Source organism: Chelmon rostratus, chromosome 9 (genome assembly GCF_017976325.1).
Source record: "Chelmon rostratus isolate fCheRos1 chromosome 9, fCheRos1.pri, whole genome shotgun sequence".
Classification (NCBI taxonomy): Eukaryota; Metazoa; Chordata; class Actinopteri; order Chaetodontiformes; family Chaetodontidae; genus Chelmon; species Chelmon rostratus.
Window position 1 is genome coordinate 15,201,671 of NC_055666.1, and position 24,554 is coordinate 15,226,224.

The 24,554-nt window shown below is 42.6% G+C and overlaps 2 protein-coding genes across 3 annotated transcripts; both read left to right on the plus strand.

The window, feature by feature from the left end:
- Positions 1 to 1,469: 1,469 nt before the first annotated feature.
- slc43a3b (solute carrier family 43 member 3b) lies at positions 1,470 to 8,558 on the plus strand. Of its 2 annotated transcripts, none has more exons than XM_041944308.1 (13): positions 1,470 to 1,603; positions 1,968 to 2,270; positions 2,501 to 2,630; positions 4,549 to 4,595; positions 4,718 to 4,794; positions 5,353 to 5,445; positions 5,539 to 5,678; positions 5,821 to 5,927; positions 6,065 to 6,208; positions 6,453 to 6,560; positions 7,210 to 7,396; positions 7,826 to 7,949; positions 8,053 to 8,558. In XM_041944308.1, exons 2-13 carry the CDS (start codon positions 2,093 to 2,095, stop codon positions 8,164 to 8,166), a joined length of 1,449 nt encoding a protein of 482 aa, XP_041800242.1. In that variant the 5' UTR covers positions 1,470 to 1,603; positions 1,968 to 2,092; the 3' UTR covers positions 8,167 to 8,558. The 2 variants fall into 2 exon arrangements, with proteins under 2 accessions (XP_041800242.1, XP_041800243.1); XM_041944309.1 differs by having other exon boundaries at positions 1,509 to 1,541; positions 2,013 to 2,270.
- A 6,952-nt stretch (positions 8,559 to 15,510) lies between these two features.
- rtn4rl2b (reticulon 4 receptor-like 2b) lies at positions 15,511 to 19,354 on the plus strand. Its single transcript, XM_041944531.1, has 4 exons — positions 15,511 to 15,559; positions 17,022 to 17,248; positions 17,360 to 17,590; positions 18,482 to 19,354. The coding sequence occupies exons 1-4, from the start codon at positions 15,511 to 15,513 to the stop codon at positions 19,352 to 19,354; spliced, it is 1,380 nt and encodes a 459-aa protein (XP_041800465.1).
- Positions 19,355 to 24,554: the final 5,200 nt, after the last annotated feature.

The window sequence follows — 24,554 nt, forward strand, 5'->3', positions numbered from 1 at the left end:
ATGCTGTAAATTGATCTTATGCCTGTAATGACTGATGTTCTGTTGATGTTGGTGCTCTGAAGCCGCTGTCATTTTGTCTGTTGTTGATAGGGGCAGTAATTCTTTTGAATGGGTGTGTGTATAAGTATTTGTGGAATTTTTGAGTGGAAAATGTGCAGATTTATGCCTGCTTTAATGTCAAATGTGTAACATAAGAGTAAAGACACTGAAAGATAGTGCTCGGAAAATACATTTTAGTGTCTCGTGAATTAACAACAAATCATGTATTTTGATTATCAGATTTATTAAAATCTTTACTCTGATCTCAGGATTTCACTCCAGACTTCATTAAAGAATTCAGGTTTTCCTTAGTTTATATACTGATGTGCTAAAAATGTTTTATAAGATTATCTGCTGCCATCTTGGAAAATTCCAACCTATCAAGCAGGCGTGTCCAAACTCTTCCATAAAGGGCCGTGTGGCTGCAGGTTTTAATTTCTTTACTTTTCTACACTAAAAACACAAGAGCTTATATGATGGTTTGTTATAAATGAAACTGCCCAGCAGTTCACACAAGCACAGCTGAAACCGTCAGTCGATTAGTATGATTAGATTAGTCTGATACATTGATAAATGTGAAGATTAACTGTTTTAATAAATGTAATTTATTTGGAATAATTTTGAGGTTTGGACTGTTTGGTTGGGTACAACAAACATTGTTTAAGCGCTACTTTGGGCTGTGGGTGATCTGAATTGATTCATGTCGAAAATAGCTGTCAGTTTAATCCATAATGAAAACAATCACTAGTTGTAGTCGTATACAAAATAGTTCAAAATGCACTCCACCTCAACCAACTATAACAGTAAAATCCTGATTTTTACATTAACGCACGAGTAATAATAACCTAATTACATAAGAAGAATGGACTACATAAGAAACTGCAAAGTCATTTCTCTTCATCAAGCTTGAGCAAAACAATAGAAAAAATAAAGAATAAAATAAAATATGTGACATTAGATCGATGCAAAAGGTGAAGAAATAAAACTCTGGGCTGAATTGAGGTAACTGAGAGTTTTTCCTGTTGCATCATAGGAAGTCAAGTTGCTGCAGCATCCTTTCGTTCAAGGAGCGACGACCTGTGTCAGGGATGCTTTGCTCATATGGACCCAGTTACGATACGAAGAGCCAGTTTTCACATATGTGTGTGTGTGTCACATGAACTTTCAGCTAAACCAGTTAAGCCAGCACTCCCAGCATCCACATCTGGAGTATGTCTCCTAGCTTCAGTGCAAGCCAGCGTCTGGCTTGCTGGGAATGTGGGAGTGTTTGTTTTCTGCTGCTGCCAGAGGAGGAGGAGAGGGGTATCCTCTGCTGTACATCGGAGAGAGTGATTGAGAAAGAGAGAAAACCCTGGGGAGGTTGGAGAAGGAGTGAACTGGTGAATAAGAGGAAGGAAGGGCAGGCATATATAAAGGAAGAGAGTGGGGCAAGAGCGGAGAAGTGTGGTTTGAGAGCACATTCGGGGAGACCCTCAGACGCTGGACTTGAGTACCGGAGAGTCGTGAGTTGGAGACAGCTGTACGTTTTGTGTCTGGATTTTACCTCTCAGAGGCTTCACAGAAGGTGTTTGCATATTTTAATTGATTTCTTCTGTTGCTAAGATGGGAGGTTTTTTTTTTATCTATCTCAATAAAGAACTTTATTTCTGTTATCCAACTTCTGAATTCATGCAAAAGTTTTTGGACCCAAGGCCCAGCCCCAAGCAGGACAAGCGTTTCCAGATGTTTCCAGTTTAGATCATTTCTTGCTTGTGCAACTTTAAGATTTTCCATTTCAGTGCTTTATTCAAGTCACGTCAGGCAGTTTCTCTTTTTTATAAGAAAACAACCATGTTGTCGCTTTAAGTGTGCAGAATGGATGCATGTCGACACTGAATATTCTCTGAAGATATTAGAAAGCAACGTATTTTTATTTCTTTGTTTGGCAGGTGCAGTGACAGAAGCCATCTGTGTGCATGTGTGTGTCCACGCAGGTGAAAATACAGCGTTTGTGAATTGTCTGCGTCTGTGTGTGTGTGTGTGTGTGTGTGTGCATGCATGAGTGAGTGGGACCATGCCGGGGTTTGAGAAAGTGCAACGCGGCCTCACCTTTGCCACAGGTCTGGTGGAGTGTCTGTGCTTCGCCGGGGCCGTGTTCGGATGGGCTTCCCTTGTCTTTGTCCTGAAGACGGAGGGCTACTTCAGCTCTCTGTGCGTCAACGCCACAGGGGTCAACGCAACACAGGTCTTAGGTCAGTTTGAGATCCTCACCTCCACCTCTTCTGAGTATCAGTAGAATTTATCCAATACTTTCATGCTGCAAAAAGCTTAACATTGACTTTCTAAGCACATGGATTCCTAAAATCAACTCAAAATACCTGAAGAATGATGATCTTTTATTATTCAGACCTCTCTGACCCCCATTGCCACCTGTTTAATCGTCCTGGGCTCCCTCTCTTCTTCTTTTTTTATACGTTTAAAGATTGCAGTGGACAGGATGAACAGTTCTCACTTGTTTTCACCATCGCCTCCTTCATGAACAATTTCCTGACGCTGCCCAATGGATTCCTCTTTGACCAGTTTGGTACCACAGTGGCCCGAGTCTTTGGAATGTGAGTCCGAAAACAACAACTTTAATGACTCGATAAGAGCAAAGCCTGTGCATTTCTAAGATTTCCTATGGAATTTGTCACCATAAAAAAGTTGGCCAGTAGATTATTTAAAGCCCACCGGCGGGTAGTTAAGAGGAATGAATTGACAACCATTAACTAAAGAAAAACAAGAGGTTATTCATTCATGTACATTGAGCAACAAGTGCAAGGTGCAGCAGACACTTTTTCCTAGTTGGTTGCACTATTTGTCTACTGACCAGAGGTGTGATGGTTTAAGCCAGTGTTTTGTTCTTCATCATCAAAAACCACATTCTGCCCATGATTAGGATTGATTTAAGGTAGATTTGATTCATTCTGACACTTCCAAAGAATATAGAAGCCTACAAACAAACAAAAAGTCAACAAACAGACTAAAATGACACAGTCAGCAATAATTTAACACCAAGGCTCAACTTCAGAGAGTGCTTTTTATATTCTGCTGTTTGGCAGAGTAATTCAGTCCAGGACTCCGGAAGCACTTCAAATGCAATACTTATTTATTCCAACCACTTCAGACTTGATTGATGCAGTTTACTTACAACATGGAAATTACGTTTTTGAACATCTAGTACTGACATATGACACTATGACACACATATGATTTTGAAAGTGCATCGATAAGATAAAGCATAAACATAAAAAGCAAGAAAGCGTGTTTAATAGATTACTAGTTTTTGCAGGTCAAAATAGCAAAAACAAAAAGCCCAGCAGCTCAATATTGAAAATTATTTCTGCTTGTAAGAGGTTGCAGGGTTTTTTTTATCCAGCAACAAAAATAAACATAACAAGGAGTCCTGGACAGCTGGCATCTCCAGCGGCCTTCTGTTTTAACAAACCAAACACAGTCACTAAGGACAGATGGGTTTCTGTCCTCTTCATCTCCCTGCATGGCTGTGGCTCTCTCTGCCTGTGGTGGCTAAGATAACGCGACTGTCCAAAGAGGTAATTTGCAGTAATTCCAGTCTGTCTCTGGTATTTCCTTCTGCGGTGTTCCCAACTCTGTTTGCTTACAACAACAGCTGTTTTTGTTTTTGTGGATGAATATGCTGCACATGCTCCAGTGTAGTAAAAGTGACAGGTAGGATAACTAGAAGAGTGAGAAGGGAGAAGGCAGCACATGAGGCAGGTTAGGATAGCTCACCTGTGGGATGTGTTATATCTGTGGTCTCCACACAACAGCAGGCACACAAATGGAGATGGCGCACGCATACCAAAGCCTGACAAGTAGAGAAAATGTTTTATGAGCAAAGGGAGCGGTGAAGAAAACAAAGTAGTAATGGGCAACCTCTACAAGACTGAATCTGGAAAGAGGAAAAGTGAGTGAGTGATTGAGAAACAGAAAGGTCAGGGCTATTATTCACCAGAGGCTGGAGGAATGTCAGAAAAAAAACATTTTGGTGCAGATCCTGCAGCTAAGAAGTCCTCCCCACCGCTTTAGAGTTCTATCATATAACGTAACATGAAGCGTTTATGCCTGCTCAGTTTATTGCCCAGGATAAATCTAAATCCACAATAACAAACTGGTCCTAAAGCCATCCATATGTTTCCACTCAAAGAAGGTGGGGGGAAAATAAAAGGCTGAGGAATGCAAATAGTTGGACAAGAGTGGGCAATGGAACTAAGGTTGGATCTTTGCTTAAGAAAAGGAAATTAAAGTCAGCCAAAAGTTCTCCAAACAGCAGCAGAACAACAAGCGTTCGCTGGAACATTTTTCTATCAAATGTAATTGTTTTCTTTTAATTGTTAAAAGTGGATTTTTATTAATTTTAAAACCAATTTTCCAGTCTCACGTTCTTTGTTTTGTAAGATCTTGTCCTTGAAAGCTTCCATGATGCCAATAAAGTGACACCATAACGCTGGAATTTCTCCTCCCCACCAGATGTCTTTACACCATGGGCACCTTGATGGTGGGCTTCTCCGCTCCAGGTGAAAAACCTTCCTCTGTCTCTTTGCTCTGTGCTCTCTCAGGCTTTTATGATCCAAAGAAATACTGACAAGAAGAAAGGTGCAGCTGCAGATGCTCATTCTTTACATTTTTTTCTTATCAGCTTTGTCGAACCTGCTCTTCCCAGCTCTCGCGCTCCTGGCAGTGGGCGGCATCTTGTTTCTAATCACCAACATGCAGGTACTGAAGTGGTCATTCAGATTAGAAAAGACTGCCGAGATTGATGTCAGCTTTGATTCATCTGATGATTATTTTCTCGATTATTCAATTGATGAGTGAAAATGCTGGCACAGGTTGACGTCTTCAGACTGCTTTTCTGTCCAACCAAGAGTCCGAAACCCCAAAATTTGTAATTTACAGAGATGCAAAACAGGGAAAAGCAGCAAATTTGGAATGTTTCATATTTTTGCTTTAAAAAAAGCAACTTTAACATTGAATCAAATTGAACCAAAATTGTTTTTGATTAATTCTGATTGACTAACTGATACATTTTTCACAGTCAGTGGATCCACAGTCAGTGGATGGTTGATATTTGCTCTGTGTTTTGAATAATGTCCTGTTAAGCTGGACATGGAAGTTTGGTGATGTAGCTCTGTCTGCAGACACTATCAAACAGGCCAATCAACTCGCGCAGAACTACTTTTACACTGTCTGTCATGCAAAATACTCAGAGTTCAAACAAAGCCTCACAGACACTTGAATGCAGCATCTGTTTTTATTCAAATGTCTCCTCTGAAGATAGGAAACCTGTTCGGCTCGCATCGCTCCACCGTTATCACTCTCTACAACGGGGCCTTCGACTCTTCCTCTGCACTCTTCCTCGTCATCAAGGTGAGAGACATCCACACGCTGCTCACATGAATGAAGTCTACAAGATGTCGTGTCGTGACGATGATCCCCACCCCGTCCTGTCTTCTCTTGCAGTTGCTGTACGAGTCTGGCGTCTCCCTCCGCGCCTCCTTCCTCTTCCTGTCCTCCTGCAGTGTCATTCACCTGCTCAGGACTTTCTTCCTGCTGCCCAGGAAATTCATCCCCTACCCGCTGCCTGATCGCTACACTTATGGGTACGAAGCCCCCCAAGAACCAAAAGCAGACACCAACACCTCATGCAGTTTTTATTTCAAAAAAGGAAAAAACAAAATCCATAAATGTATCTGTGTATGTTTCAAATATTCACCACTGACTGTGACCTTTAACCTTTGTCAGGATGACCTGCAGTAAATCAGAGAGTGTGAGATCAGTGCAGACAACGGCAAACGGTGATGCACAGAGGACGATCGAGGAAACGCCCCTCGACTCGCCTGTGAAACAAGGTGCGGGCATGTGTGCAACTGCAAGCTTGCGCACTTCACTGCTGCGTAGATTAACACATAGTAAGATAACAGACTCCTTTTTCTCCACCATAATGTTTCCTCTTTGTCCTTTCCTCATCTTCATTCATCTCTCTCAGAGAAGAGTTTCCGTCAGTGCATTCTGTCCAGGTTCTTTTTCTGGCACCTGCTTTGGCTGTCGGTGATGCAGCTCAGACATTACCTCTTCATCGGCACCCTCAACCCCATGCTGCAGCGGCTGACGGCGGGAGAGCCTTCACTGGGTAAACACATGGCACACTGCGTCACATTGTCGCCGTCTCAGCAGAGATGGGTGTTTGTGCAAACCTTCCTCATTTGGTAAACTGTCATCATCCTCCCCCTAAGAAAGGCAAGATCCGTCAATATATCCACCAAGATGACTATAGTTGTATATGAGCAAGAAACTGCTGTAGAGGTGGTGGGATTAATAAATAAAAAGTATTTTTTTTCTCTAACCATCTTCTCCTTGCTCATGCCTCCCTGCAGTGAGCCAGTACATCAATGCCTTTGCTATAACGCAGCTGTGTGGCGTGCTGTGTGCCCCGTGGAACGGCCTCATCATGGACAGACACAAGGGCAAACCTCGTGCTCCAGGTAACATACGGACAATGACGAATAGTGATGAGACCTACAGGCCACACCTATAGCAGAACCTCATGTTCATAAAGATGTGTGAGATGTAAAGGATCTATTCATGGTCAGTAGATATTTTATTAAAGCCTCAAAGACTAGTAAAATGCCATTTGCAGAGCAACTTTAATGGTTCATATTCATCCTCCTTTCCTCTAACCAATTCAACCACTGAACTAATACAAGAGGGCTGCGGAGCATCAGAATCAGGTTTATTGAAAACTGCAGGGTTCCACATACCAGAAATCTGCCTTGGTATTTTGGTGCATAACAATAAACATAGAAAGAGGAAAGAAAAAGTGCTGTGCTGCAAAAGTCGAGAATTATGAATAGAAGTGCTTGAAAAAAAAATGGAGAAGATGAAACTTTATTATTCTATTCAACTATAGTTAACAGGCAAATACTTTTTACTTCACAACATTTATTTGATAACTTTTATTTGCAGGCTTTTACTTGTAAAATTGAGGCCTAATCTAGTCATGGCTGCTTATTTCCCACATATGTAGCTTCTCTGTGGTTGATGTCTGTGCAGAGACATCGTCATTTTTTCTCTTTGGAAAAGCAGATGTGTCTTTTCATTAGTCTGTTTGTGTGTGTGTGTGTGTGTGTGTAGGGGAGAGTGAACAGGAGGCAGACCTGCGGGCCTCGGTGCTCTCTCTCTTCCTGACGGCGCTGCAGTGTGTGCTGTTCTCGGTTTGTGCCTCCACCCCGTACCTGCCGCTTCAGTACCTCACCTTCATCCTGCAGGTGGTCAACCGCTCCTTCCTCTACGGCGGCAACGCAGCCTTCATCAGTGTGGCGTGAGTATCAAACACACGCATGCCAACACCTCTTTTCTAAATGCACAATTCACATACGTCCAAAATGCGCATTTATGTGTTTATTTTAATTTCAAATCTCTGTTCTGGAAATGTATTTAAGTTAGTGCATATTTACTGAAACAATGCATCATTTACATACTTACACATAGCATTTCAGGAAACATGAAATAGAAAAAACAACTGTCTTCATGAAAGTACTGAACTCAGGAAGTTTCATGTTGATAACTGTCAGAACAGAAGCGAGTCTGTGATCAGGAAGATGAAGAGTCTGTGTGTTTTGTTCTGTGTGTGAATTCAGCTCATTGTGAAGAAAGCGAATAAATTTCTCCTTTTCTACTCTCACCGTCTTTTTCACCACCTCCTCTTCTCCTCTCCTGTGTGTGTGTTTGTGTGTGTGTTTGTGTGTAGTTTCCCAGCATGCCACTTTGGGAAGCTGTATGGTATGGTCATGGGCCTGTCTGCAGTGTTTTCTTTGATGCAGTACCCCTGCTTTGCGCTGGTGAAAGGAGCTCTGGATGGAGACCCTTTATATGTGAGTACATGACCTATAATTGATAAAATCCCTCCTGCACTGTACTGTTGTTGATAAACTCTCCTCTCACTGCTTCCTCCTCTCTCCCCTCGTGTATCTGCAGGTGAACGTCGCACTGACGCTGCTCAGCCTGCTCGCCTTCATCCATCCCCTCTCTGTCTACCTGCACTGTCGAAGTCTCGCCTCCCAGCGCGCCAAGAACAAATCCTCGTCCTAGAGTCTGCAACACGAGAGCAACGACTCACACCAGTGACACTGTTACCTCTTCAGATTGTTTGAGCAATAGCGTAAATACATGTAAGTAAATGCATTTCAGACTGTAGTGAAGCGTGGTTGCGGGTACAGTAACCGCACACTCTTGGAACATGTTCACAGCCATATTGAATGTATGCAGAAAACAACCCTGATTCCAAAATAAGTTTGGACGCTGAATAAAACGGAAATAAAAACAGGATGGAATCATCTGTGAACTGTTTTTAACGGCAGTTCGTGTCCCTGAGCCCATGTAGTCACGTCCTTTATACAATCATGTGTTCACAAAGAGGTGAACCTCGCTCCATCCTTGCTTGTGAACGACTGAGCCTTTCAAGGATGGCCCTTTCATACCCAGTCATGATACTATCACCTGTTACCAATCAACCTGTTTACCTGTGGAATGATCCAAACAGGTGTTTTTGGAGCGTTCCACAACTTTCCCAGTCTTTTGTTGCTCCTCTCCCAGCTTGTTTGAAACGCGCTGCTGCATCATATCCAGCATAAGCAGATATTTACAAAAATCAATGAAGTCGATGAGGTCAAACATTAAATATATCGTCTTTGTGCTGTTTTCAATTGAGTGTCCCAACTTTACTGAAATGGGGGTTATGCAGTCACTGTGCTGTTTGGAAACCCACCTCAGCGTTGTCTTTTTTGTTTACACTTAAAATTCCAGGTTCTGGCTGTGACATGTCTTGTGTTATTTGTTTTATGCAAACGTATGTATTCTGACTAATATGATTTTTCATATTCTGTGTAAGGCTCGCCACCTATAACACCACAGTTAACGTGGCTTCAGAGTGCCAAAACATTGCGCACTTTAAGGTAAAAAGCTGAAAACATTACAGATATCGTTCATATCAGAGTGGCCCTCTTCAAGTTATCTCTCTATATGCATATTTTTCTGTCTATTAACAAAGTTTAGGACCAACAGTTGAGTGTTGTGACTGCTTGAGGGACAATGAGGAGTCAGGATCACAAATATCAGTTTTTTGTTGGTTTACTTGGACTGATCAGTGAGGTGCATAGTGCAAAATAAAGAACTCGGGTTCATTCTTACTGTTTGCTTACTAAGATGACACTGATGTCTCTTCATCGCTGCTTTGCTGTGTCAGATCGTTCAGATGAACTGAGCAGGAGACCAAGCTCTGCCACCTGCTGGCCTCTTAGGTCAGCTGTTCACTACTAACGTCACCACTGAGCCAAACATTGTAGTAACATGAGCTCATTTTCAGTGTCTGTGTATTTCAGAAGGATAATTTGGCGACATGAAGGATTTTAATGAAAATGTGCCATAAGTAATGCTGCGTAAAAGTTTAGAAAGGGAAATATGTATGCTTTTTTTTATTCGTATGTTTATGTTCGAGGATGATTGTGTATTTTTCTGCAGTGCCAAGTGGTGGTAACGTTGTTGAAAGTATACAATAATTATGCAAACTCTTCATTGTGCTGCACCAGAAATGAAATGTGCCTTTTGATATGAACTGTAGTGATGTTGTAAAGGGAATTATTACCTTTTGATATTTACTTTTGCCCAAATAAATGTTTGAATTTTCAGCTGCTGGGAGAGTAATGATGTACTTGCAGTTACCTGCCTATTTCAGATGGTATAGAAAATGTAATGGTAATAATTGTGATACTTTAAAAAAGACAATGAATTAAACAGCCACAGGAACTGTATGTTGTACAGACACACAAAATATGCAACTATATCAAATAAACAGTGATATTTAAAGGCTGAACTATGAATTCCCTGTTTTTCTTCCAATGTTGACTGAGTACTTTGGGCTGACAAGTGCATTTAATGTAACATCAACTGCAAAAGGTCTTACTGTTAAATGCAAAATGTATAGTATGTGTTTGTTTTGCATTCAAAGCAGCAATTAAAAACTTTTGTAAGCTCTGTATCACATCAGGATAGAAGTAAGAAAACTACACTGATGTCTTATGTTTTCACGCCGGTGAAGATCGACACAAATGCTGAACTCAGACACGAAGACAGGAGTGGTTTCAGAAAAGTCAGTGGTTTAATGAACAGTTAAAAAAGTGCAACAGACGAGTCTAGAGGACGGAAAGCCAGTCCTTAAATACTGTAGTGGCAGCAGGTGAGTCTGGACTGCATGATTAGGAGCAGGTGTGCTCAGGAGAGGAGGAGGCCCTGTAGTGAAAACACACACAACAGACAGACACGATACACAAAGGAGGGGGACTCAGTCGTAGTCTGCTTTATTATTTTACTCTAAATAGGGCCATAATTTACTAAATGAACATCATGCTGTTTTGGAGAAGACTTGACATTAGAGATTGAGATCATAAACTCATTAGGAGCCTGTTTACTGAGGTAGTAAAACAAGTGAGAAGTGGGGTGATTTTCTCCTGAGGTTACAGTAATCAGACTTCTTTTTGCAACCAGCAGAGTTGCCCCCTGCTGGCTGGTTTGAATGAATGTAGGTTTAAGTCTTTGCTTTTCAGACCTAGAAGCTCCGTCAACTATTTCTACAGTTGTGGAGAATGGAAGTTGTGGCCACTTACCAGATGAAGACAGGCTCTACCAAAAGATGCTATTGAGTAGCGCAATGGGAAATTTTGGGACTGAGAGTCAGGATATTTTCTCTTAATTTGCACAGATTTTTACTAGTCTTTTTTGAAACCTGTCTGTTTCCAGTCCAACAGTGTTATGGAATTTCAATGCTGAACTGGAGAAGAAACCTTTGAAAATGCATTTAAGATGTTCCAGGTCTTTATATATTAGTATGTGTGTATGTATTTATTTTAAAATGTCCATCATGTGTCCAGTGTACCAGGATTGCTATGCTAAATCAGTGCAGAGATCTGTTTGTACAGAAAGAGTCCATGAATGAAGTCCGAGCCTCAGCCTTCACAGCTGCCTCGGAGGACAGTCTGGCGTCTTCAGTCATACTGAGAGTCTTGGCAGTCTGTGCAGGAGCTGCCATGTTGTTACAGAGAGAGAGATTTCACATGGCCCAGAATCGTGTTAGGGGATAAGTTCTGGCAGGGTTTAAACCTGAAATAACAGGGACACTCCCCCACACCAGCCTCGCTCAAGTTCTCTGTACACCTGCTGTGTGAACCCTGAAAACCGTTGGTGCAATTCAACAAAGTCTGTCACTTTGTGTGTGTGTGTGCGTGCAGGGAACATGTGCACGGTGACAGGTTCTTCCCTTGCATCTGCGTCATTTGATGCAGAGTTGCATAAACAAGTGTATGGCAGCAGTAAGAGTGAGGGCGTGAGGAGTGGAGGATAAAAATAAGCCAGTCTGTTAATGAGGTGATTTGTTGTGAGTTGTTTTGTTTGCTTTTTGGTTTTTTTTTTTTAATCAGACTGTCGCAGGGGCTGAGGATGTCTTTATGACACATAGATTTGACAGGCTTTCTCAAAATGTGCCAACTAATTCATGGCTGTTCTTTGATTGGAGCAACAGGAGGAAAACTGTAATGGCCTCAGTTTATCAGCTGTAATATGCTGTTTTCCATCTGCTGCGGGGAGCTGCAGGGAAAGCAAATCATCTCTGTTTTGAGTTCGTAAGCACCCCAGAATGGCCCAAAACTAAGGAACACAGCGACTTTTATGACGCTCTTGACTCTAATTCATAATAATGAATGAGAAATTAATTACAATATATGGGCAAAAGTTTGTGGACACCCATGGTAGAATACTTATTGTACCTCTGGTCTGGTGCTGTACTCTTTTTTTTGATACAGTTTTGAAGTATTTGTACTTTTACATTAGTTTTCCAGTTTCATCTCCTTTTACTTGAGGTACTTCATACTTTTACTTCACTTCATTTATCACACAGCTAAAGTAACTATTGCCGTTTGTTCACAAAATATTTTGTTTTGTATGTCATAGCTGGACAATCAGGTGTAAATGATAAAACTAATGATGGTTGAAGTCTATTTAGCTGCATCAGTTTCGGGCTGCTGGTCTTGTGCATGCTGGCCCACTGTCACAAATCCCTTACAGGGACCCTTAAATACAACAGCGTCATCTTTAACATTGAATAAAGAAATGGCTTTCCACTTGTTGGTGTGGAGATCTTGACAGACCTGCACAGAGCCCAGACCCGAGCCCCATCAAACATGGGGTGAACTGGAGCACTGGCTGTCAGGACTTTATCGGCCCACATCAGTACTGGACCTCACTAAACCTCTTGTGGCTGAAAGGGAGCAAATCCCTGAAGAAGCAGAGGCTGTTAAGGCAACATATTAATACCAACATATTCATTTTGTGCAGTTTTTTCTTGTTTGTGTAAATATGGCGTGAGGCTTTGAGGCAAATTTGCGATTTGTGAAATAAAACTTCCTTGAATGAGATGTCCAACAACCTCTGCATGTCTGCATATTTTTGGCCATATACTGCATCTTTACGCCCTTTTTGGTCCGCCTCTCTGTGGCTGCTAATCTTAACACAGAACACACACTCGCCGTCTCTTACTCTGTGTTTGAAAAATCGAAGTTAAACAGAACGTCAGATGTGATTTAAATTTTTAAAACATTTAAGAAAGGATGAAAAAGGAATGGCAATGAGGCTCTGCTTTATTGAAAAATAACCCACATGCAAAAACTAATCAATTTGGACACCCACATTACCTTCATCTACAATTCTGAGGCCTTTAAAACCTGAACAGGCATGTATTTAAATTGTTTGCAAATAGGAACATCACACAGTGAGGCTTCTCTTCTGACACAGCAACTAAATATCAAATGATTCATTATCTCGTTAACAAAGTCTTGTCAGACCTTTACTGTCCCAAATGACACCCACATTGTGTCTGATTCATGCGCTGGTACACATTTTGATCCAACGCTGCATTTCATAGCTTTGATTTGAAGAGTGTGGAGAAACTTTGGCATTTAATTAACATTAATCCAAGGCCTTAACAACCACACAGTGCTCCAGCACGCTGTAACATTTCAGGTAAAATCCACGTGTTTGTTTCACGGGAGAATCTCAGCCGGACGATTTGTGATGCTGCTCGGGGTCTCTGAGGAGGACAATAAAAAAAAAAAAAAAAAACACAAAAACTTAAACACATAAAGAAACTGAAGAAACTTTTAGAGAGACTATTTGAGACAAAGATCCTTGTGTCAAAAAACAATCAACACACTCACACTTGGTCCGCTCTCTCGCCAGTTGTCCCTGATGTGGACAGAAAAACACAGTCTGTCCACGCAGGAGGTCTTCAGCACCCTTTTGTGAGTGTGTTTGTGTGCGCGTTTGTGCGTGAGTGGGGGTTATGAACAGAGTAGCAACACATTTTTTTTTTTAGGATCAGGACAGATCCTTTGAACATGTTGTGTTTACACCAGTTCAAATGCCAGTGTGCCCATGAATCACTTTGACACAGCGGGCTTGTGAGAGAATGTAAGGGATCTGGGCGAGGAGACGTGAGCGCATGTGTGTGTGTATGTTGTTGCATGCATTTTGCTTTTTTTTTCCCTGCTTCCATTACACACACACACACACACACGTTTCCATAACTTTTGGGGGCACTTACATGCATTCCTGGACACTTATTTTAACCATAGCAATTACACTTGCCAAACCATAACCTCATCTTAACAAAAGTCAAGTGTTTTGTCCCCATAAGGAGGATGACTCCCCACATAGACATAGATTTATATCCCCGAAACGTGAGTAATACACACACACACACACACAGAGACGCACGCACGCACGCACGCGCACACACTCCCACAGCCTCCCTGAAGATGGAGTCTGGTTGGTGAGCTGGCTGCCTCCCCCAGTTCTCCCGAGGCCAAGAACAGTGTGAAGACAGTATATGCGCGCGCGCGCGCACACACACACACACACACACACTTATCTGTCCAAGGTGGTGGAGACTACTAATGCCTAATTGGTAAGCTGTCTGCCTCCCCAAATCACTACCCAGGAGCCAAGAAAACGGCATGATTCCGCACGCGCAGTTTACGCGCCGCGGTGCGCTCACAGCTCAGGGCTGCAGATGACCTTCCAGGAAGCAGGTTTTTTGGTGAGTGTGTGTTCACTTGGGAACAGATGATGTGCATCATGGTGGACCTGGCCTTGACCTGTGCCACGACGGGAGGACTCAGCAGTGAGTAAACGCGGCCCACCCTGAGCCTGACATTTCACATGCAGAAGACCTCCGTGTCCCGTCCCACGTCCCGCCTCCACGCGGCGCCGCGCCTTCTCCGGCAAAGCGCGTGCGTGCTCCAGCGTTTAGACACAAACTTTGACTTATTCAGTCAGTGTCCGTCAGCATCCTCTATCACATCCTCCGTGAAACGTTACTCCTGCCCATCACAGCATTAATAGAAAAACAATCTTGAATTTCATTGGTTGAACACATGTACAACAAAACAAGAACTGTTGGTGACATCTGTACCTGGACGTACAGCGTGTGTTGCCCTGCTGAAATATGTCACTGTGGAATGTCATCTCTCCTCCTGAGTCCATATGCTGCTGCGTTGGATCATTTCGCTCCACCGCTGGGTTTCCCTTTCATGTTCATCTGCTGCTCTGAAGGCGGCTCTCGGCTTCCTTCCAAACTGGCCTACACTACACGAGGCAGACTTATTTATCTATTTATTTAGTTTTTTTGGCTTTCATGCCAAATGAGTTTTCCCACCTCCTGTCCTCCTCCGACCCCCTCCTAAGCACATGTGCCACGGCGGAGCCACACAAACACTCCTGATAACCTGTTGTCATGCAGTCAGTATTCGTACCTTTCCCCAGAAACTCACAGTTTGTTGCCTCCATCCTTCCTCCACTGTTCATTATCAGCCCACCCAGACTGCGCTTTGTCTTAAATGATGAAAAGAAGAGTTGCTTTACCAGACTACTAAAACAAAATTAAGGGTAAATCTCTTGCCCCAATGGACAAACCTGACATTCTCTTGTCTTGTTCAGAAAATAATTAAATTAGACCATGTTTTATGGTGCCTTCAATTACCTCATCACTATGAGTAATTATTAAGTGACAATCTTACTGTTGACAGACATGACACGTTACTTTTTTAGGTAATTCCACGGTGAAGTCCAGACCCGCCCTGCCGCTGCCTTTCTTGTCGCTTCCTCCGGTGACTCTCACCCCTCCTCCTGGGCTGACGTAGAGAGGATCCTCCGCTGCCCACGGGTGTGGGCGACGAACCGGCCGCGGGTATAAACGGCGTCCAGGGACTCCATCCCGTCACTGCTCGAAGCCGCAGCGACTCGGTCACCAGAGCTGAACCTCAGCAGAGATAGCAGCAAGCAGGCACTTCCTCGCCGCGCAGGCTAACTCGCTTTCGGCTTTGGTTCGAGATGGAGACTCGTCGGTCCGTGAAGGGCTCCAGCGCCCGCAACTTCAAGAGTGAGTACCTCGCATTGCATGCATGCAGGGTTGCGTTTGCAAATGCTTTTCTGTGATTTAGATGGCTTATTGCAGATTGACACTTACTAATGCGCACTTTTAAACAAGTGATCTGATTAATAGTCAAATTTTAAACTTGGATATCACGGTAATATTTCCATGTTTCAGCAACCCTGTACGTCAGTGGAAAGCTGCTGAGTTTCTAGACTTTGTTGTGCTTTTACGCGGTGTCATTTTGCACTTATTCTATAGTTAATTGGTTGATGTGTATTCAATATCCTTTTTATTTTAATATTCAAAAGTATGTAGCATAAAAAAGGAGACAGAGCGCACACGTTTTGGGCATTTTTGCGCAATGATTTGGCTGCAAAAACGAATCTAGTTTTTGAAATATAATTTAAGCATCAATTCATGTGTTCATTGTATGAAAAGTCATTTACAACACATGATCAAAGTTAGTTAATATGTTTAGGCTCTCCTGTAAAGTTTACCAAAACCTTTCGATCCAATCTCTCCATATCTCCTTTACGCATAGAGAGATGCTGTTATGATTTTGATAATGACTTTTTTCCTCATCTCATAGCGACTTTGGGGTAAATAAGACTGACAAAGACTCGAGAAAGGTGTCTTATTCCACTCAAAAGCTCCAGTTCTCCCTCAGCTTCCAGCTCAGCTAATAGTCCAACTTGTTTAAAGGTCAAGAGGTGAGCCTCTGGAAAATCTTGCGCACACCAGATGAATGGGAAGTTCATTATTATTTCATGCATGTACTTTTCCCGCGGTGGCCACTTTTGTGCGCCGTTATCCGAGCTCTGCCAAGAAACTGTTGCAAAATTGATAAGAACCGAAACTGATCCGGGTCTGGTTACCGGTTTTACGCGTGCCCTCCGTGTGGTGAACCTTTCAACGGAAACATTCTTTTGATGCCTGAGAACTAGGAAACCAGGTTAATTTAATGCAGAGGCACGTGTGATGCACGTTTTTTGTCTCTTAAACGTCTGTAGTAGATCTGTGGTGGATTTTTCTATTCTAAACTGCTGAAATCCAGAGTTATGTAACCCTGTCATTGGAGACCAATGTAAAGTGATCAGGTGGATATGAATGGGTGAATGGTTTCTGTAATGTAATCTGGTGAATTATATATGAACCCCAAAGTTCTGGGAACCATCAACAAGTCATGGGTGAGAGCACAGCAGTGCTAAAAAGAATCAGTGACAACAGCATCAGGTTTGACGGACAGACAGCAAAGAAAGTCTGGTGCCAGAAGTTGAAATTAACCTGTCTTTCATTGTCCGTCTCTCTGTCACACACACGCACACACACACACACACACACACACACACAATGTGCACAACCTGCACTAGCTACTGTAACAATGGCCCTGTGCTGCTAACCTGACCTTCAGTTTTTTCTTCTCATGAGAATTAATCTCCTCTGTGTCTGTGCCTCTGTCTCTCTCCAGGCGGACTGTGTCTATGGCTGATTCTGTGGCTGGTGGTGATGAAGCTGGGAGGGGTGGGAGCATGCCCCAGGCTGTGTGTGTGTTACCCTACGCCCATGACTGTCAGCTGCCAGTCCCAGAACCTCACCATAGTGCCGGCCGGTGTGCCATATGACTCACAACGCGTTTTCCTGCAGAACAACCGCATCACAGAGCTTCGCGCAGACTCTTTTGGCTTCGAGACGCAGGTAAAAATGGCAAATAATTTTGTATCTGTTGAATTCCCCACAAATACTGCAGACATTCTTAATAATCTTTTTTGTGCTCTCATCCCATTATTTTCTGCTCATTCTGTGCAGGTGCTTTGGCTATATGGCAACAACATCACATGGATCGAGGCCGGAGCCTTCAGTAACCTCAGGGTGCTGGAGGAGCTCGATCTGGGCGATAACCCGCTGCAGCGCCTGGAAGGTGGGGCCTTCAGGGGCTTGGAGAAGCTGCAGAGCCTGCACATGCATCGCTGCAAGCTGGCTGCTCTCCCCCATGACCTCTTCCACAAATTGTACAGTCTGCAGTTCCTCTACCTGCAGGTAAATCCAGCATGCACAGACACGTATATGTAAAAACACATGCAAAGATACATATTTGATAGTTGTGCATAAGTATGTGCATATGATGCTTGCAGGATTACACACTTGTGTTGGAGAATTGATTTATGGACACATCCGTCACTACACAGTTGCCAAGTTGCAGGCTGCACAGCATAAAAGCGTGTGTGTGGGTGTGCATTTGAGGATTGTTTTAAGTCAGCTCAGTGAGTTGCACACAGCACACAATCACAAAAATGCAAACTTAGAATATATAAAAGTAAATATTAAAACACAAAATCGAGAAAGCAACACATCTCAGCAGAAGGAACAATTAGCACTATTAAACAGTGTAAAAACAAAATTCTAATTTCTGTTGCCATCATATTATTAATGAAGCACAGCTGATGACTCTCAGATTGATTTCAGTGAAGAAATTACAAAAAATGAGCAATGTGAGTGGCTGCCAAACCCTCCATGCATATAAATGAGTGTATAATACACAAAAGGGAGCCTGTGCCCACACATCTGCTCTCGGCAGCAGTTCGAGCTGCGAGTCATAAGAAACAAAATTATTACACATAACTCTGGGAACAGGAAAAAGGGCAATCTTACCGGTAAACAGGATAAAAGACGACCAAGACATGCTTGCTTCTTTAAGTAAACCTACAGCCAAATGACTGAAAAAGATCAAACCCACAGACAGCGCAACATTTCAGCTAAATATGAGGCTATAATACAGTTACATCTGCAGTTGTTTGAATACTCTTTAATTAAAAATAAGTACTAGGAAAAGTCATATAAACAGGATAGTAAAACTTCTAAACTAAACTCTAATTTTTCCATGTGTGTTTCCACAGCACTAAATCTTCTTGTATTTTGACTTTGCTCCAGGAGAATCAGCTCCACTTTCTGCAGGATGACCTGTTCTCAGATCTGGTCAACCTCACCCATCTTTTCCTGCATGGAAACCGCATCCGTGCACTCTCTGAAAATGTGTTCAGAGGCCTGGTCAACCTGGACCGCCTCCTTATCCACGACAACCGCATCAGGCAGGTCAACCGTCGGGCTTTCCGTGACCTGGGCCGCATGACAATCCTCTACCTGTTCAACAACTCCCTGGCCGAGCTGCCGGGCCAGGCCATGAAAGACGCCCAGGGCATCCAGTTCCTCCGCCTCAATGGGAACCCCTGGTCCTGCGGATGTGAGGCTCGACCCCTCTGGGAGTGGTTCCGCAAGGCCCGCATCTCCTCCTCTGAGCTCATGTGCACCTCCCCATCTCAACGTCGCGGCCAGGACCTCAGATTTCTCCGTGAGTTGGACTTCGCCCTCTGCCCTCTGCCTGACCCCGGCTCTCTGGCTGGAAGCACCACGACCACTTTCAGCACCAAGACCCGCTGGTGGTTCTCCAAGCACAAGCCCGCATCTTCATCCAAGGCCTCGTACCAGAAGAGCACAGAGACGGTTAAGGCCTTCCCCTTCTCCGCCGTCAAGCCTCATAACCTCCCCAAACCTCCCACCGAATCGTTCTCCACCAAGTATGAACTGTCGGAGCATGAGGTGGCGCTCCCCAAGCTGGACCAAGAAGAATACTGGGCCAACTACGGCAACGAAGACTCCTCCATCCGCTGCTTCGAGCTGGAGTGCCCCCCAGGCTATGACAATCCAGCATTCCCCACATCCTCCTCCGTCCCCAAAACCCCATCCCTCCTCCGCATCCTCTCCCTCTCCATCCTCACATTCACCCTCCATTTCCTTTTTGGCTGAACTCCTCTCTCCCCTGAACCCTTTTTCCTCCTCCCATCTCTCCCCCTACTCTTTCCAACTCTAACAAAAACCTGGATCTTGATTCCTTTCAGTTACCTCCTTGACTTGCAGGGGGCGCTACACTGACACAGGAGACAGGTGAGGCAGCAGGGGGCTGTTTTGAGGACCAGCTATGAGTTGAGTTTAGCAGGACAGGATTTTAGAGCTGAAGTAGCTGCTGCTTATTAGTACAGGCTTTAAAAGGCAGAGATCACAGCAGGGACTCTGACAGTACAAAGGCAGAAACCTACAACAGCATCATGAAATGACAGAGACACAACTCACAGACAGCTGGTGGCGTCTCCAGATGTTTTTTTATATATATCACAGCTGTAAACAACGCAGGCGTTGTGACTTGCCGACAGCTATTTTCTATATTGACCAGTGCTCACCGTCCAATCACTGCTAACATCAACCCCAATTAATTTATTTCTTTCATCATGAATATAAGTGGCGGTTAATGCTGAGGCTCGTTGGCACTACCAGAAGTAGGAGAAAGATGTGGATTGACACAGATGATGAGACGCTCTGGAGAAAAGAAGAGAAAATAAAGAACTGCAGGGAGAAGTGAAAAGAACATGTGAGCAGAGTGAGTTTTAGATACTCATCAGAAGGCAGCAAAAGGATGAGAGGATCATTAGATGTGCAGCCAAGAGCGACTCTCCTCCCTCCGCAGCCTCAAAATCTCGTGTGATCGAGAGATGCCAGCAAACCACCACCCACACTTGTAGATATAATCACTGTACATATACTCGTCAGAAAACTGCTGTGTATTTGAGACTAGGTGGATTTTTACTTTTCATTTTAGTACCATTTAGTGAACAGCAGGCAGTGGTGATAGAAGATATGCTTAGATTGTAAATGGAGACAAACAAAAGAAATGTGGAAACTCCTTTTCGCCCTTCATGTTTTCCAGTCACGTCTCTTCCTCTCTCAGACAGCCTAGATACTTCAAATTTGATGGGATTCAACATATCAGAGCTGATTGTCAACATAAGCAGGAAACAGACGCTCACTGCGAACAGTGGGACGGCTTATGCTCCCGATTCTGATTTTTTTTTTTTTATAGTGTGTGTGGGATTGGACAGTTGTACACTAGTAACCAAAGTCCTGAGAAGACCTGTTTGATCAGGTCTCTTACTGAAATGAGTGCCTGTGTGTATGTGCCTGTTTTCCTTTTAAAATACAGCATACGTCTGTTTGCTCGTCTGAATTTCCAAGCTGGAACAGAATAAGGTAAAAACGACACCAGGGCTGAATCCTACACAGCTCTTTGTGTAGTATGAAGCCACAGGTCTCGTCCTGTAACATCACACTTTGACCTGCAATTTGTCTCCATCAGTGTGTATGTGTGCAGGAGGATATGTGTATTTCTTTTTAAGTGATTTGAAAGTTGAAAAAGTTTCAGAAATGCATGGAAATCTGTTTCATTTTTGTTTTGTTTTTACTATTTTCTGAACAAATTTGGTAAATCTGAGGGTTTCATTTGATTTCACTGATTAATCAGTATATCTGTATTTTATGGTATGACAGACCACAGAAAACAAAGCTTTATTAGAGAAACGTTCTAACTCCACCGTGTGTTTTTGGAAAATTAGATTAGCAATCTGTTGAGGACAATGCTAATCGACCTGTTTGTCATCTGCATTAGTCACGGAGGCCATACGGTCCTTGTCAACCCCGTATGTTAATTAGTCCGTGATGTACCAATCAACCCAAACCATGACTGAGTTTCTGCATAGAACATAAAGGATGCTGTGATGCTGTCAGATTGTGTATTTTTCAATGGAAAAACTTGTATGGAAAGTGTTTTGCTTTGTTAAAAAATAAAGAAACAATCAAACAGAAAATTTCTTTGTTGTTTCACTCTTTTCTTGTGTTGCTCAAGATGCAGCAAAGGAATGCAAATAATGGGCAAATGGCAGTGAGCTAGCACATAAGCACAAACACAGTGTATACAGATTATTAATCCAACCATAGGCAATATTTTACACTTTCACAATAAAAGCACCGGAAAAAGGGAATTAGAAGTTTGAATCATCAGTCTTTAATTTTGACATCCGATCAACCAACAGTCAGTCAGTTTCCAGTCAACAGTCAGGAAAAAGTTAGGAAAGAATTATGTCATATACGGCTCTCGTCAAACCACTCTAAAGGGAGGAGATGGTGTTTGTTATGTGCTGTGTGTGGTGCACGAGTTTGTGAAGTGTAAGAAATCCATGTGACAGTGGGAGTGTGTTGGCTGTAGGTCAGCGGTCTCAACTGTGTTCACTCCTCGCACCAGCCACTTCTCTCAACATGTGCAGCAGGCAGCTATATTGGGCCGTGTTATGCAGAGGGATGGGTGACTGAGTTAGCGATGTGTGGTGTGTGTTGATGTGTGTGCGTGGGTTCTGGGGTACACTGTTATGATTCAGGGAAGGGGAAGAATGGGGCAAACGCCAGGACAAAAATGTGACGATGTGTCCCAGAAGCAGCACACCCCCTCACCAGATTAACTCTCACCATGATGATGATGATGATGATGATGATGCATACACTCATGCATGTGTTTACAAGTGCAAGGACACATGCCTACATGTGCACATACACACCAACACACAAGATCAGAGATGCTTGGTCGAACGGACCCCTGATCTTACTTGTCTTCCAGCTCACATATTATTCATCAACTTTCACACCTTAATCTGCTCTCACCTTTCCGTCCTCCTCTTTCCTGTTTTATTCTTCTCTTCTGTGTGACGAAAGCTCCCTCACTCCTTCCAGTCAACATTTACTAAAGATAAATCATCATCATCATCAACCCACATACATTATTGCACTGAACAGCATCTTTCTTCTGACTTCCTCTGCTCTGAATTTTCTCTGTCACATTCAGCATGCACATGTTGACCAGTAGCTCTATTTAAATCTGAGACAACATAGTGACATTAATCCATAGGACGTTCCATAGGTCTTTATAAAGTTGGCAGTATCACTGTTGTTAATAAACCAAGTAGGGTTTGTTTGAATCGAACATTGAAGTTTGGTTCAGTTATGTCATGTGATTGGCTGCAGCAGATACAAGCTTTGCTGTCTCCCAATCTGGCAGTAACATCTGCTATTTGTGTATGTAGGAAGGTCTCACTGTCTACAGCCATGCTAGTGGCTGCTGCTGCACCTGCAGCAGTGTTTTCAGCTAAATGCTAACGTCAGCATGCTAACTTTTATGTTTTCAGCCTGCTATCACATACACGAAGTACCTTGTGCAATATTACATTTTCATTCTCTTGAAGTACTCAACCTACGCATATATACTTTTATTCTACTCTGACACATATATATACATTTATTGCTGTGCAACGGAGTAAACACTTTATTTATCCATACCCACCACACGTAATTTCAATCCATGTGCAATTTCTGTTAAAACTGTGAAATACTCCTCAAATTTTTGGCAGTATATTTGTTATGGCAATATTTTGTATAGTTCTTTTGTGGCAATATATATTATTTAAATATTTTGTATAGCAAACCATCCAATATATCGAGAAACATTTGACTCAAAAGCACAAATGCGGACCTCATGGTGGCGCTAGAGGAAAAGTTAGGGGTTCACCAAAGTCAGTAGGATTCATCCTGGGGGGACCATGAATGTGTGTATGCATAATTTCAATTCATCCAATAGTTTTCGAGATGCTTCAGTTTGCATCAAACTGAATTGAACTTGTTAACATCTCTACCATTAACAAGAACTAACTAACATCAGCATTTTTGGATCAACTCTAAGACAGCTTTTGAATTTGTGAGAGAAAATAGAAACCAGTGAAAGACAAAAAGATTGTTCTTGTACTGAGAACATTGCCAAGACAGTGAACATGTTTTAAAAGAGTGCATAGACAGACGTGTACATACAGATATCTGGACAACAACAACTCGCTTCTCTGGTTTAATGATCAAGGCATTATTTTGGACTAATTCCAGAAATCTATTAATGGCTTTTTGCACAGAGAGTTCTTCCTGTTGAGCCCTCCAGGCACACTGATTTGGAGAAAGAAGGTTTTCATCTGTACACAACAAGCTTTATAATCAACCTTACATTTACGGTTCCATTTTGTAGCCTACCATGCAGTGATTTCAGTATTTTGTCAGCATAGATGCAATGCATGTTGCAACCAAAAACATCTGCAGTAAACATTAAGGTAACAGTGTCAAGACAACTGTCTGACCTCCACAAAGATGAAAGAAGCAAAACATACAAAATTGCCATTAAGACACCAGAACATTAAGCTCCTGCTCCTATTCACAGCTATTTTCTCTTCTCATCCCATAATTTCTGACTGTGACAAGTTAGACCTGCTCTCTGCTTCTTGGTAGATTGGGAAATGTGGTAAAGCACTTTAAAAAAAAGAAAGAAAAGAACTGAGGACAGTTTGAAGGAAACATGAATAAACCAAAAACCAAAGAAAACTATTTGGTATCTAAACACATTTGTAACATTGAATTATAATGTAATGATGTAAAGCAATCCAAGAATGAAGTTATGCTTTGATGTCAGGGTGTTTGTGCATTAACCCTATAATGCCCGACCCAAGAAATAATGGACATTACCATATGGTAATGCAAAACGTTTCAGAAATGCATGTATCAAATATGATACCCACGGCATTATAGGGTTAAAGGAATAGTTGGACATTTTGGGAAATACACTTCTTTCTGGGAGTGAGTCGAGAAGATTAATACCACTGTGCTTTCCAGCACAGGTGGCTGAATCTTCTTTGATCAATCAGTACAAAAACTGAAATGTGACAGTGACAAATCAGATCTTGTGACTATCGGACAGAGCCAGCCTAACTGTTTCCAGTCTTTGTGCTAAGCTAAGCTAACTGGATGCTTGCTGTAGCTAACTCTCCACCAGAGTGCAAAGCATATTTTGATGAAGTTACATATCGATGGTGACCACAGTGAATCATAAATATTTCACACGAAGCTAAAAAATAATTGTCAAGCAGCCTTTGGAGCAGCTTTGAACTAGCATTTATGTAAAAAGACATTTAGTGTGGGTTCTAATTTCACAGAGCTGTGCAGATGGCAGTAAAGGATGACCGTGGACATCCCCTCTCATCTTCTCCTGCCAGTGTTAACCACCTCGAGAAATGCACATCAAAAACTTGCATCGTGA